This window comes from Oratosquilla oratoria, chromosome 32, assembly GCF_046742065.1.
Source record: "Oratosquilla oratoria isolate Oo_2021 chromosome 32, ASM4674206v1, whole genome shotgun sequence".
NCBI classification, from domain to species: domain Eukaryota; kingdom Metazoa; phylum Arthropoda; class Malacostraca; order Stomatopoda; family Squillidae; genus Oratosquilla; species Oratosquilla oratoria.
Window position 1 is genome coordinate 22,646,840 of NC_134808.1, and position 15,946 is coordinate 22,662,785.

At 47.7% G+C, this 15,946-nt stretch overlaps 1 protein-coding gene across 12 annotated transcripts in view; it reads left to right on the forward strand.

Annotated features, from left to right (window-relative positions):
* Positions 1-15,651, forward strand: part of pros (homeobox protein prospero) — a 2,108,934-nt gene extending 2,093,283 nt beyond the window's left edge. For 11 of the 12 annotated variants that reach the window (XM_076213864.1, XM_076213858.1, XM_076213862.1 and 8 more), the window contains 2 exons: positions 8,695-8,848; positions 9,337-15,651. In XM_076213864.1, the coding sequence (XP_076069979.1) occupies positions 8,695-8,848; positions 9,337-9,516 (334 nt within the window). In that variant the 3' untranslated portion in view covers positions 9,517-15,651. The remainder of the gene's footprint in view (positions 1-8,694; positions 8,849-9,336) is intronic. The other variant, XM_076213859.1, reaches the window with a different exon arrangement.
* Positions 15,652-15,946: the final 295 nt, after the last annotated feature.

The window sequence follows — 15,946 nt, forward strand, 5'->3', positions numbered from 1 at the left end:
AATGGGGTATAGGGACGTCATGAAACGTAACAAAAGTAGGACGTTTTAGGATCCAGAGATCATGCAGGAGGTCTGAATACAAGCTGAACAGAAGAATTATTATTCCAATCTTGTACAACTTATAACAAGACAAACTTCACTTCAACGAACCCGTTAAGTAATTCTAATTGTGAACATTGAGAATCTCTCTCTCTCTCTCTGAATCGACGCTGATAATGATCGGAACTCTGTGTATTGTGCCATGGTGGAGGTAGATTGGTACTAAGGGGGTTGGGGCCTAGGTTGGGGGGGGGCTGGATGGGGGCTGCGTGCTTTCAAGATGGCCAGACTGACCCTTTTCAAATGAAGGCCTCTGGCGAGCCGAGGGTGACTCGACGACGGGAGCTCACGGCGACGAGTTCTGGACGAGCTCGGGGGGAGTTCGGGGCGAGTTCTTCAGCATCCCCGTAGGTCTGCGGCGACTGCACAAGCTCTAGCATGGGGTCGGTTGTTTCCCTACGTGGCATCAATCCGCGGAACGTGAAACAAGTGCGGTGGAATGCGCCGCCGATGATGGAGCGTTGGCGAATGCATTCCCCTTCGTCCGTGAATGCAGAGTGGTGGTGGTGGTGGTGGTGGTCTATGTGCAGTTGCAATCAATCAGCAGGCGTCCTCCTCTTCCTCCTCCTTCCCCCTCCGCTGGCACCACCACCACCACCTCCCTCCCTCCGCCTCCCCGTCTCCTCCTCCGCCTCTGCATCCGCCTCTAGCTCCCAACATTACCTCTGCATTCGTTTCCTCCCTAAAACTTGTGCACTGCATCCCATGCAGCAGCAGCAGCAGCAGCACTACTTCTAATCCACCTCCACTCCTCCTCCTCTGCTTCAGTCCCTCCTGATGCGCCTCTCACATCCGCTCTCCTCACTTTTGCAGTGCATTCTCTTCCTTCACTCTCCTCGTCCTCTTCTTCCTGCTCCTCCCCTCCAGTTTGGCTTGCTTGCCCTCTTTTACTCGCTTATGTCTCATCCCTGTCTTTTTAGTACTCTACATTCGCTTTCTCCTTCTTCTTCCCCTCCTCTTCCATCTCCTATTGCTGATCATTCTTCCTCCTGCTCCTTCTACTTCTCTTCCTCCTGCTTCTGCTCCTCCTCCATTTCCTCCTACTCTTCCTCCTGCTCCCTCTCCTATTTCTCTTCCTCCTCCACTTCATCCTTCTCTTCTTTCTGCTCCTCCTCCTTCTTTTCCTCTTCTTCCTTCTCTTCCTCGTCCTCCTCTCTTCGTTTGCTCCTTCCTGATTTTCATCACCAGATTGCCTGTTTTTATCTAGTTTCCTCTTTCTACCCCTCCGCCCCCACCCCGCCTCCCCCATCATCTTTGTCCCCCCCACCCCCACCCCTCAAACCACTGGACCCAGTGTTGCCCCTTTACCAGTCCCCTCACTCCGTGAACCAAACCCATCCCTGACTTCCAGCGTTTTTTTGACTCTTATTTTTTCTTTCCCCTCATTTCCCTTCATTTCCTTTTCCTTCCCTTTCCCTGCTCTTTCTTTCCTAAACTTTTCTGTTTATTTTTCTCCTCCTCTTGCCTATTATCCTCCTCTTCGTCCTCCTCCCACACCCTTGTATCCTCCTTTCCGTCCTCGTCCTCCTCCTGTCTTGTATCATCCTCTCTTCCTCCTCTTCTTTCCCCTCTTTTCCTCCGCTAATGAACTGGAGAGAGAGGAGTTAAAGTTCCTCTGCTGTATCGCCGGCCAACGTTCCCGGGGCTCATTATGTAGGGCTTCTGGTATGGAAGCAGCAGCAGCAGCAGCAACAGCAGCAGATGGAGCCGGAAGACCCTGTCTCCCCCCCCCCCCCAGCGAGCGAGGAGACACCTCCTGCATGTCCTTCTACAGCCTCGGCTTCTCACATCATCCTAGTTCTTCGGCTGGTCAACTAGCACCGTCTCTCTCTCTCTCTCTCTCCTTGTCCCGCAGTAGTTTCCCCTCACTTTCTTATATACATATATATATATATATATATATATATATATATATATATATATATATATATATATATATATATATATATATATATATATGTGTGTGTGTGTGTGTGTGTGTGTGTGTGTGTGTGTGTGTGTGTGTGTGTGTGTGTGTGTGTGTGTGTGTGTGTGTGTGTGTGTGTGTGTGCGTGTATGTATGTATTTGTGTCTCTAGATCTCTTGGGTAATCACGATCAAGTCATCAAAAGTTCAACTTAAATGGTTTAATTTCTTCTTGTTTTGTTGTTCTTTCCAACTGTTTTCGGTAATTTGCTGAGGTCGTCCATACAGTATGCGTTCGTTTGTAGGGCTTGTGTGGTTTGAATTGCAGCCGAGATATGTGTGTGTGTGTGTGTGTGTGTGTGTGTGTGTGTGTGTGTGTGTGTGTGTGTGTGTGTGTGTGTGTGTGTGTGTGTGTGTGTGTAAGTGTTTGTATGTGTGTAGATGGATGGGTGGATCTATTTACCTATCTATATTAATGTATACATATCTATCAACCTCTCTGTGTATCTCTTCATCTATCTTTCTATATATCTATCGGTCTATCTATTTTTCTATATATCTATCTATCATTGATATGCGATTGCCGCGGTGGCCAGTGCCCTTCACTGGCGCCGTCGATGTCCTTTCATCCTGTATTTATAATTTCCTTTCGCTTGTGTTTCATCTGTCTCCTCTTCTCGTTCCCGGCTCTCTTTTATACTCTTCGTGAATTGTTTTTCTTCTTTTAATTTCCATGTTCCGTTTGTCCCTTTTCCTCTTTTGCCTTGACGTTTCCCCCGTCCCTCTCCGGTTCCTCATCCACTCTGCTGCACGAGGTCTTTCCTCTATCATCTGTGTCTCATTCGCAATCTTTCATCTCCCCAATCTCTCTCCCTCTATCTATCTATCTATCTCTTTAGCTGAAATATTCCCCCCTTTCCCCACTCCCTTCCTCCCTGCTACCCCCACTTTCCTCCATTCGACTCCTATTTCCATCCTCCACATTATCCTGCACTCCCGAACACCCATCCCCCCCGTGTCTTGGGATCCCTCCTACCGTTCCCCTCCCCTCACTTGTAGGTCACTCGCCCCCCTCCCTCCCTCTCCCTTCTTCCCCACTCTCCCTCCCTGAGGCCCATTCTTCAGCTGCGCCTTCCTTATCTGACGGGCCTGGTTTCTTACTCCTCATTAGCAGCGGCTTTCTACATTTCACATTCAAGTTGGCATTAAATTTATATGAACCAAATCACCCCCTCAGGAGCCGTTAGAAGCTCACCCCCCTTGCGGACTTGCACTCCTTATCTGCCGGGTCGCGAGTCTAATTATCACATCTTTTTGAAGACCTTGTGGTGTGGTGTGGTGCTGGGGACGCGAACACCGAGGGGAGTCTTGTTTTCGTTCACTGGGAAACAGGGCTTTATATAAGTATGCGCTTCGTTCGGTCTTGCTGATCTTGCTCACGCTGTTGTGTTGTTGTTGCTGTTGTTGTATTTTTTGTCGGTGAAATCTATGTGATTCTGAGGATATTGGCACGGGAGGTGGTGGTTGTGGTGGTGTTGTGGTTGTGGTGGTTGTGATAGTGGTGGTGGTGACGGCAAAAGGAAGTATTATGAAGATGATGATGGGACGACTGACTGTGGTGACTCGGGTGGTATGCCAGAAGGAAGGGAAAGAAGGGAGAAGTAGAGGAGAGAGGAGGAAGGGACTGTTAGACGGTTCTCAGGCAGGCAGAGGTGTTGTTGTTGTTGTTGTTTTGGATTGAAACGCAGGTGTCTGCCTCGGAGTCTCGTTGTTTTTTCCACTCATGTTTCCCGTTGTCACTTCGTGAGAGGGCAGGGGCGAGGTGAATGGGCGGTGGCGACGGCGGGCCCAAGCAGTCAAGGGTTTTGACACTTGTGTAGCAGTGTAGTGGACTGTTATGCATTTATTCTATGTATATGGTCTTCCTTGATTGACCCCCCTCTCTTCCTGATAGGTCAGTAGTACACTGACCTCTGTTCGCATTGCGATGCTGTCGGTACAGTATTTCCTCCCCCTCCACCTCCTGACTCTCTCTCTCTCTCTCTTCCTGATAGGTCAGTAGTACACTGACCTCTGTTCGCATTGCGATCCTGTCGGTACAGCATTTCCTCCCCTTCCACCTCCTGACACTCTCTCTCTCTTTCTCTCTCTCCCTCCCCCTCGGTCTCTCTCTCTGTCTCTTTCACTCCCTCTCTCCCTCCTTGAAAGAAGTCATTTCCTTATCGCTGCGTGTTCGTCCCACTGTTTATATTCCTTTTTCCGCGGGGCTCCTGCCACATAGTAAAACACTCCCGCTCCTCCAAGACAGATAAGCGTTTTTTATATTCATTCTTATATCAGGACCGGCATACCAAAACAGACCCCAAGTCGCGGGCGCCATTTTGGAACCAGCAAAGCTTCCTGGGCCAAAAGATTTCGGTGTCCTCGAGGAGCTTAGGTCTTTTTATTTTATTTTTTTCTTCGTCATAGTCTTGTTCGTTCCTCCTCTGAGGGCGATAAGGGTAAAAGGAGATTGGCAATTTTCTTCAGCGCGCAAATCCGGGATCTGGTACCGCGACTCGAGCCGCCATTTTGTTTTAGCAAGAGATTTCCTTGCCAGGAGTTGTGTGGGAGCTAATGTCTTGGATTTCTTCCACACCGTTAACTAGAATCACAATTTTATCTTCTTGTTCCAAGTCGACATGGCTACACGTAAAGGTCAATTTACACGGTCAAACGGTTTGTCAAACAAGTCTTTGAAGTGGTTTGACCGTGTGAGTGGGGTATTTGTCAAACGTGGTTGTCAAACATGTTTGGCAAATAAACACCCCATTCACACGGTCAAACATCACTTCAAACACTTGTTTGACAAACACTGTTTGACAAACCGTTAGACCGTGTAAATGCCCCTTAAAACCAGATAGAACCAGAAGCTACCTAGTGCCGACCCATGAGTGATTTATCCGTACATATATATAACAAAGGCTTTTTTCCCCCCTTACACTTTGTGGTATTCGTGATTAGTATTTCCTGTTGTCATACTGTCCCACAGTATGCTGTGTGACTTCAATTATCGTATATTCACGAGTTTTGACCCACCCATATTTCCTCATGATACAGGAATCAAATTCTTTCCACGACAACTTTTCATCTTTTCTATTCAAGAAAATTACTAAACTATAAGCTAAATACTACATAGGAAAATATTTCACGCACTCGACAAAAGAAAATCATATTGATGTTGCGAGAACTATAGCAACACTTTTGTTCGTGACTGTGCGGTTGGGAATAGGGATGTTTAGATGGACATAGTGTGTCAAAATTGTAATTAGATGTGACCCATTGATATTGGATAGGAGACTAACACTTCCCCTCCCCCCTCCTACACCCACTTTCCTTCGCCATTTTTCACCTGATTCCTGTTTCTTTGTATTCCTCCCTTTGTGTGATTTTTGAGCGTGTCTTTGTCACTTATTTGCTTGCTGCCCGTCGTGTCTTTGTGAGTTTTTTTCATTCGTTTTCTTTTGTTTCTCCTTTCTCGACCCTTTTCTGGAACTTGATAACGATCGCTTTCTTTGTGTTTTTTTTCTCTTCTTCCTCCTTTTTCTCCTCTTCTCTTTCTTCTTCACCTACGCCTTCGTCGCCACCTTCTCAGCGCCATTCAACACCTAGAACATCGCATTGCATCTCCTCGTGGTTGTGCCCATGCCGAAGAGTTCTCCTCCTCCTTCTTCTCCTCCTCCTCCTTTTCCACCTTCTCCACACCTCTGAGAGCTAGCACTTTTGTCATCCATTACTACCACTGACATTACTTATGCCACCACCACTAGTGCCCCTTACTTAATTACAGTCTTTATCACTTTTTCCTCTTTCTCCTCCTCTTTCTTCTCCTTTTCCACCTCCACCTCTCTTGAGGGCAAGCATTAACTTCACCTGTACCCACAACTATTGTCATTCATTGCCACCATTGACATTACCTATGCCACCACCACTAGTGTCCCTTACTTAATCCCCGTCTTTACCACATTGTCCTCTTCCTCCTCTTCCTTCTACTTATCCACTTCCTCCTCTTCCACTTCTCTAAGGGCAAGCACGAACTTCACCTATACCCACAACTATTGTCATTCATTACTACCATTGACATTACCTATGCCGCCACCACTTGTGTCCCTTACTTAATTACCATCTTTACCATCTTGTCCTCTTTCTCCTCCTTTGATCTCTCCTTCGCCACTTGTGTGACTCCACCTCTTCAGCGTGATATTGTCCTGAAGAATAGAATCGGTTGGTACCATACACACAATACTAGAAAATGAATAAGTATGTGTATATATAGAATACCTTCTCTTTCTCCTCCTCCTCCTCCTCCTCCTCCTCCTCCTCCCCACCTGAGGAAGACATGAGCCACCACGCACTCATCGTAAATACTTGGCAATTATCTTAATTCACTGCCTTCCGAGACGCGACCTCTGCAAGGCAGTTTCTAGAGACGAAGAGCGCACGTGGGGTCTGGAGATGCCCTTTGCCGAAGAATGCAGATTTATGGGGCGCCGTGGGAGGTCTTGTTGCACCCAGGAGGGGGAGGAAGAGGAGGGGGAGGAGGAGGAGGGGGGGAGTAGCGGCGGAAGCTGGGAGGGTCGCGGGGCGTGTGATTGCGTGTGTTTGTATGCGTGTACGTTTTGCATTTATTTACGATTGGCGTAAGAGCGAACATGGTGTGATCGTTAGCACGAAGGAGAACCAGTTCCTACTGGTCTTCTTGTACCAATAGTGCTTCCGTAGCTACCGTTACCAGTAACACGAAATCTTTTGTCGTTACCGTTACCGTAACGACGATCACGGAGTGTAATACTACTCACATTACGACTGCTACTATCGCTACTGTTGCTACTACTGTAATTACTATTACTGCAAAGATTACTACTGTTTCTGTTATTGTTGACACCAGCACTGCTGTTAATCCAGTTCCTCTGAATTAAATAATTCCCATTTTCGCTTCTCTCTCACTAGTCAACCTCCCTCCCCCCACCCCCACCCCCATCCGACTAAGGTCTTTCCTTTCGAATACTGCCACCCACCCCTTGCTCCCCTTTACTACCCTCATGCGACCCTTTCCCCTCCCCTCCCCTCCACTCCCGGTTGTTAGTCAGGGGCAGCCATCTGTCCCTGAGGGAAAATGCCCTAGGGACTTTCACTTTGGCACCTCCATACCCTTTGTTTACGAAGCCTGGCATGTTGTGGTGACGGTGGAGATGGGGTTGGAGGTGGAAGTGGTGGTGGTGGTGATAGTAGTGGTGGCAGTGACGGCGGCGGTGGCGGTAATGACAGTAGCAGCCACAACGAAAATGTTTGTGGTGGTGTTGACAACAGTGATGAAGGTTGGTGTGGCTTTCGGAGCAGTTGTGTTCGCTGGCGGTGGAAATAGTGGTGGTTGTACCTTTTCCCTTACGCTGTGGATTGGGGGCGGGGGTTATTCATCAGCTGAATAAAATCGCCCAGCGACAACTATGGTAAAATACTAAAGTCGCACAACTCAACCAAAGAGTGAACGCTTTGGCAACCTGGCGATTCCATTCGGGCGGGAAGTCTTTGAACGCTTTCAACATTTGTGCTCATGCTCCTTTCCATAAAGATATCAATAATATCCTAAACTAACCTTTGAGACCCGCTCTACTCATTTCATTCTGGCTGACCTCAGGTGATTTTATTCGACTTAGGCAACGTCACTTCCTGAGCGAGACATTGTATACTAGTGTGTGTGTGTGTGTGTGCGCGCGCGTGTGTGTAGGACAGAGAGAGTGAGAAAGAGAACGAAAGAGGGAAAGATCAAATATGTAGTGTGGATTTGCAAGTCCTGCAGAAGTAATTTCAATGTATAATCACTCGAGTCTGCCCGGCAGTTTGTGTGGAAGTGACATCAGCGCGTGTCATAGGCACACTAAGACGCTCAGCCGTCTCCTCCTTGCCTTCTTGCTATTCCACCTTCTGTGTCGATCACAGAATTAGCATCTTCTTATCCCCCAACTCCTCGCCTCCCTTTCATCGTGGGACATAATATTATTTCCCTCCGTACAATAGGACATCGGTATAGCATAATGCCGAGTCTTCACAAGTGCTGCTAAGAACACAAGTGTGTATTTACCTAGTTGTATTTACCTAGTTGTATTTTACGGGAAGGGGAGCTATGCTCGTGGGTTCCCGTCTTCATGTCTCATTTTATCTAAACTATTTTTAAATTCATGTATTGTTTTTGCACACACCACTTTCTCATCTAACTTGTTCCAACTGTCTAGTGTGTGTGTGTGTGTGTGTGTGTGTGTGTGTGTGTGTGTGTGTGTGTGTGTGTGTGTGTGTGTGTGTGTGTGTGTGTGTGTGTGTGTGTGTGTGTGTGCGTGCGCTCGCGCTATATATGCATCTAGAGAAACTATATGGCATGAAGTTGATCTAAGAATTTTTTTTATAGAGTAAAAGGTCTCCTATCGAGAACATATGCCATTGCAGCCCTGAAGAAATATTGATATGATTAACAGCCTCCATGCACACGATTTTTTACATACAGAAATATATAGGAATAGACTGAATGAATCCATCCCGCTTCACTGGAGAATTTTTGCGGACACATTTACCCATAGCAAATAATTTTCCCCATGCGAAAATAGTTGTTGCTGGTATTCGGCGTATGTATATTAACGTGTCGCATTTGCCTTGCAGGGAGTTCTACTACATCCAAATGGAGAAATACGCGCGGCAAGCCTTGAGTGAAGGCATCAAGAATAGTGAAGACATCACCGTTTCGATGGATTCCGAGCTCATCAGGGTCCTCAACCTCCATTACAACAGGAATAATCACCTCGAGGTAAACGAAGTCAGTTGTATAACTTTTCGTTTGCAATAAAACAATGTTGTTTTGCATTGGCAAAGCTTCAGTCAAGTCATGCTACATAAAAGCAAATGCGTAGGTCAAAGGTCATGGCGATTTTTCCTTTTTTGGTGAGGTGGTCTGGCGCTTCGAGACAGTGGCTTTTTGATCAGTGAGTTTGGACTTTGTTTACCCGCCGCCTTCAGCTTGATCATTCTTTTAAGGACCCCATCCACGGTACGATCTGGTCTTAAGGCCGGATTGGACTGTGTATGTACGGAGATCACTTTGTCCGACCGACATGCACGATCCAGTATGGTCGGATCCGACCAGACCCAGCGGCCTCAAGCCCAGATCGTACGTTGATGGGGTTCCTTAGAGCCGGCCACTGTTTCCAAGGGCTTACGGCAGCTGCCTCCTCATGCTGACTTAGTTGCTGGAGAGTCAGCCTAGTAGTCCCCCTCTTTCTAAACGGTGTCCTTTGCTCCTTCCAGATCCCCGAACACTTCAGGTACGTGGTGGAGTGCACCTTGCGTGAGTTCTTCAAGTCCTTGCAAGAAGGCAAGGACACGGAACAGTCTTGGAAGAAGGCGATATACAAGATCATCGCACGCCTGGACGAGTCGGTCCCCGAATATTTCAAATCGCCATCGTTCTTAGAACAACTCGAGTAGTAGCTGTACCGTCAGCATTGTTGTGTCGTCCTTTTGTTTTTAGCAGCTGAGATTTTTATTTGTAGCTGCGTTATCATGGTAGTGGCGAGACAGAAGCAGCAGCAGCAGCTGTTAAAGCTGCTGGGGTAGGAGAGACTGGCTAGGCAATGAGCAGAAGCATGATGCTCTGTTGTTTGTGGTTGTGTATATAATACATATTACATACCAGTGACTGACAAGGCGAAGGCCGGCTTGCCCCGGACGTCGAGAAGGCCAGATGGAGAATTGATCTATGGGCATATGTTATTACGATCAGATTTATCATGATACAAATACTAAAGGTGCATCTCTCAAATTTTGTCCAATGTTCTAGCCTTGATTTATTGTGAATATCTACGAGATAAAGCATTTGTGCCTTTCCATGCCTTCCAAGAATAATGAAGAGAAATCTTTTGACTGAGGACCGACTGTATATATTTGAGTTTGTTTTTTGTCTCTTGTTTTCTGTTGACGACTCCTCCCGGCGTGAGGATGTCTTCGTGAAACCGTGGCCATCAAGCCCCAGGGCGCGCCGCCGTTCCCAACCCGATTCCCGATACCCGACCCATAAACCCAGATCCCCCGCACACCCACCCGCCCATTTCTGATCATTTCCCTTCCCTCGGCCTCCCTTCCCTTCCTTTGACCATTCCCCGGCACCCATCGTCGACCTTCCATCTCCACCCACCCACCCTTAAGTCAACCCTTCTCCCCCCCCCACCTCCTCCTCCTCCTCCTTCTCTGCTGCCACGGCCCGCAGCCCCTCGGGGTGCTGGGTGCTGGGTGCCCGGCGTGACTCCCGAAGCGGCGGCCACAGCAGCGCAGCGCACAGCACCAGCCCGCGCGGTCTCGAATCCGCGCGGCTCTAAGAGTCAACTAGTCACATGCTAGCAACCCAGGTCATATAGTTTATTATGTTGCTCTTTTTTAGTTTAATTAATCTTTTGTTTCCTTTCTTTGCACTGATTCTCAGATAAGGATTCTAGTTCTAAGTCATGCATGTAGGTTAGTTGTTGATGGTGGTTCACAGTTACCCAGGATTCCATAGTCAAAACCACACAATGCCCATACACTCCATAGTCTGTGCCCGGGCCACACACACGGCGCCGAGGCCTGGTCGGGGGTGCGGACATGGATGCTGGGCCGGGCCGTTGCGACCAGCTGCAGGTTAACCAAGGCCACTCCATGAGTGCAGCTGCCTACCTGCCTGCCTGCCAGCCTACCAGCCTACCTGCGTCGAGGGAAAGCTGCGAGGCTGAGATATTGGACGACAAGCCCGGCGCCCAATCCGCCCTCGCCGACACCAGGCAACATTCCGCTAAAAATGCAACAGCATCCACCCATAGCATAGCCGAGTCGAACTTGCTCACAACAACAGCAAACAGCAACAACAACAAAAAAGAATAACGTAATACTGATGTAATAATAATAGTAATAATAATAACAATATTGATAATAATAAAATAATAATAACGATGATAACAACAGCAATGATAACAGCAACAACAACAACAACAACAACAACCACCCTGGTCTGGTATGTAAGAGTTTGTAAGAACGTTGACAAACCATAGTGGCCTTTTGCTCCGTGGTGGTAATATATTAATAATTAATTCACTCCCGCTTATCAAAATGACGTGTAGACACCACCACTCCCTAAGTGTGATCTAGTCACGCCAGGAATCTCGAAAAGTCACGAGTCCTCCTCATCGTCGTCGTCTACGTCGTCGAAGTCGACGTCGTGGTGGTGATGACGTCGGCGCCACCGCAACCACCACTACTGTACCACCACCACCACCACACACACCTCTTCTTTTCCTGCAACCCAATGACCCAGTCTTCGGCAGCGAAGCACATGCCCACCGCAGCGACATTGAAGTCCTTGCAACTACCGACCTGACCCAACCTCACCTGTCCCCAATTGTCGTCGTGGAACTCTCTCCTCCACACATCCTCAAACCACCCATCCCTTGCCCCACCCCTACACCTCCGCACTCTTGACCTCGTCCGCTTCCCTTCACTTGGACTGTTAGAAAAAAATGTAAAAAAGGAAAAAAAAAAGAAAAATGGAAAATTTCTGAAAATTCAGATCATGCACGTACGCATTCCGTCACGCATATACACGATCGCGCTCAAGTGCGCGCACATACGCGCATACACGCGCGCACACATGCACACACACACATACATACACACACACACTCACACAAAACACACGTACATGCGCACGCGCACACACATATTAACATTAGACGACAGCTGTGACTTTGATCCAGGTTCACAGTACCCATCACGCCAGCTACCTCTGCCCTATCCAGCACACTCGCAGACACACTTTCGACATCAACCCACCACATGCACGAACACAACTCGAAATCGTTTCATCTTGTTATTGACGCTGATTGTGGAGACGAGGGAATCTGCCGGGGAGTTGGGTAGAGTCTTCATCTATCTCGTAGTTTTGCCTCACTTCCTCAGCTTTCACATCCTCGACTTTGGTTAGATGAATATCAAATCACATTTAGCATAGGTTTTCTTGTGTACAGGACAAAGGGAGGAGCAGGTGGGGAAGTGTCTAGACAGCAAGAGTATAGGAAGAAGAAGAAGAAGAAGAAGAAGACGAAGAAGAAGGAGTCACAAGACGTGTAGATTAGGTGTTGTAACTTGGTCCTGGTCCCTTCAGGCTTCGGTGTCAGCCTCAAGATGGCGGTCAGGCGGCATCTGGTCCTCCTTGTCAGTCACTCAAGGATGAGGCGGTGTCGTCCAACCCCCCATGTCTCAAAGGCGAGCCGTTTCTCCTGCAAATCTCTCTCTCAAGTAGGATGAACGGTCTCTCCTCCAAGTCCAAGCAAGCCCCAAGGGTGAGGTGCTCTCTCTCCTCCGCCGTACTGCCGGGCGCGAAACTGCCGCAACCAACACATCTGGTGGCTGACAGCGACTCCGTGTCGTGTATGCAGTTCTGTGTTGTTCGTCTCTAGAGTTGCCACGCCTTCCTGGCTGCGACCTCGCTCCTTCGCCCGCCCTCTCAGCCCCCAACGCCCGCCGCCTTGTCCACTACCATCGCCGCCCCCCTCCATGGGCGCCCTGGCCCACGCCCCCCTTTCAAATAATTACCTCCTCCTCTGCCGCAGTCACGTGGCTGAAGTCGCAGGCCGCCCCTCACACACAACACACGGCTACCAAGGACAGGGATACAAATCGGCCGCCTGCGCCACCTCGTCACGTACCTGGCGACATAGACACACATAAGGGGGGCAGGGGTGCCGTCGGATCACCCAGGGGGGGCGGCCCCAAGTGTGACCTCCCGCCGGGGCGGGAAAGGTTCAAGTCTCTGCTGGGTGGACGTGCAACTGGCAAGCTTTTCAACCCCCAACTTTGGTGCTAAATGTACAACCATGTTCACCGTATATGGCATACTTCCGTGTAGGCGTTCTTATCAGTGAGTTGTGTGACTTGGTAGCTTTTACAGGAGATACTACTACGACTACTACCACTACTACTACTACTACAACTACTTCCACCTCCACTACTTCTGCTGACACTACTACTACCTCTTCTACAATACTACTGCTACTAGCGGTGGTAGTAGTAGTAGTAGCAGTAGTAACAGCAGCAGCAGTTATAGTAGTAGTAGCAGTAGTAGTAGTAGCAGTAGTAATAGTAGTAGTAATAGTAGACGTAGTAGTACTAGCACTAGTGTTTCTACTACTACGACTACTACAATTACTACTACTGCTACTACCTCCACTACTACTACTTCTTTCTTTCTTACTATTGCTAATGCTTCTCCTCTTCCTGATACTGACTTCAGATATTGTAATTAGGCCGGGGTAGTCTTTTCATCCAGTGAAAAAACTATGCCACCGCTTTAACAAGTAGGTCCTACCGAATCGTACGAGAGCATAACTGAGGAGCTCACCTTGAAATACAAGGTACTACATCGACAAAGAGTCCTCTTTCTCTTTCCCCTACTCCTCTTCCTCCACTACTTCTAATACTGTTACTACTACTACTACTGTTTCTGCTACTACTACTGCTAGCACTATAGACCTACTGTTTCTGGTAACTGTTTCTACTTGTTCTACTACTACTATTTCTACAATACCTATAGGTGAAAGGAAGAAAAGAGATAATGAAGACGCTAAAGTCGGACAAACAGGTGAAGTGGATTCCTTTACGTGCTAGATAGAGCGTGATCCAGCGCTCTATATTTTCTTAAAGACGAAAAAAAAAGGAACATGATGTGTTAAACCAAAGTACTGCCTCATTCCCCCTCCTGTCATCTTGTTCCTTTGATAGCATTTGTTTATAAGGTTGATTGTGTCCTTGTCTTTGAGTTTGGGATCATTCATCCTAACCAACCGAACCTACTCCCGACCTCCTTTCCCCACTCCCCCCCCCCCACCTTATCCTTACTAATGATCCCTGTCATGAAACCAAATCCAGCCCTGCCCAATCCTACCGCCCTAGCCAAGGGCGAGTAGTCAGTCACCTAACCAAGGTTTTTTTCCGAGTCTAGTCCGTAACTTAGTAGATACATGATAGCTGTTGCGACCCTTAGCCAAAGTCCAGCTCTCCCGCTGGACGTAAACGACGGTTGAAGTATTTCCATAGTTGTTCAGATTGGAACTATTTCGTGTTTGATTTGATGTTACATGTTCTCTCGCAGTTCAAATACAGGCTTGTTGTACCCATTCATGACGCTATCGATGTTCATTCCTACATGATCTGTGTGCTGAGGTGAACGACCTACCCGCCGTCTCCACGTAGCTTGTGGACTTACAGCCAGTCAGAGACAGCAAAAACGGGTGCGTCTAAAACCACGTGGACGCGGCGGCTTGGTCGAGATTTATATATATATACATATATATATATATATCTATATATATATATATATGACGTTTTATGAGCCCTGGTTCGTTGGGGGATGCCATTTACAGGCGCACAGCAGCAAACCGAATCCAAAATTATGAACAAGCAGTCTAAGGGCTTCCGGCTGTGTAAAGGTGTGAAAGTGTGATGTGATGATACTATGTTAGCTATGCAGGGAGGAAGCAAGCGCATCCCGAGACGCAAGGGAGGAAATATCACTGCGGGACACGTCGTCTCGCGCACACAAACACATACAAACACATGTTATAACCCTTGCCACATGATTATAGTGATTATTAACATATATGTTACAGATCATTCTTCCTATTATTGTAAATTAATAAATGATATTCTAGTTGTCGAGCTCGTCGGTCTGAATACGAGCGAATATGCTTTCTCTCTTTTTTTTCTAACACGAACACATAACGAACGGTAATCAAATGGGTCTGAAACTCGTTCGTAAACCCCTTCCACGGGTCTGTCTACCTCCCTCAAGTAGGTCCCTGCTCACTGGCTTCCTCCCTTCACCGCCTATTACAGTAGTTCCCAGTGCTGTGTTGCCAATGTAGTAGCCAGCAGCGTGCGTGTGTGTTTGAGCGCGCGTGTGTATGAGTGTGCTCGTTTTATGTCATTTTTCATACGTGTGTGTTTTGGGTGTGAGTGTTTTCGTGCGCGAATGTGAAGACAGCTGGAAGGTCCTCAGACTTCCATCCAAAATTGATACCGTTGTCCACAGCACTAACCCAGAGGGGGACGGCTCTTAATATCGTCCAGAAAGCAAAGTGCCTTGGTCAATACATTTCGACTTTGGAGCCCCCCCGTTTTCACAACCTATACAAACCCCCCCAGCGAACCGGTGACTTCGGCGGGAAAGGTATATCCCCACCTCGCCCTCGGACCTCTCTAAAAAACACCCAAACACTTTCCTCAGGGGGAAGTGGCGGCGGTGGGGAGTCTTACCGTCGGGCTCCCACGAAGGGCAGGGACTGTGGGGGCGCTCCGGCGTGGAGTAGTTTCCCGCAGATCGCCTCCCCAGCAATTTTTCCACGTTTCCCGCCGGCTTTCTATGGAAGAAAAAAGAAGTGAAAAGGATGGTTTAGTTTCTGAAGAGAAAAAAATTGAAAGTTTAATTTATTGATTTTATTATTTAATATGCGCACCTAGCATTATGTGTTTTGCATATATAACATATATTCAATTATTATAGAATGTACTAGTTTGTAGAATAAATACGGTTCAAATTGATACACTTTTGTTTCATCTTTCCCCCTAAACATCACCGAGACCACAAGAATGAAGTCTGAACTGGTACTGAGTACCAGTGGGACACCAGTAGTATCCAGTACCATACACACTGAAGCCAGTACCTAAGAAAACCCTGGAATAGGGAGGTACCTACATCACCCAATATTTACCAGTTGTACCAAACGATACATTTCCATTATGGGTTCTTATGTGCAGTTCATTCGTGTGAGGACCATGCCTCAATAGAGGTAGAGGCAAAAGAAGACTGAATCCACATTTGCTTATGATACTAAGC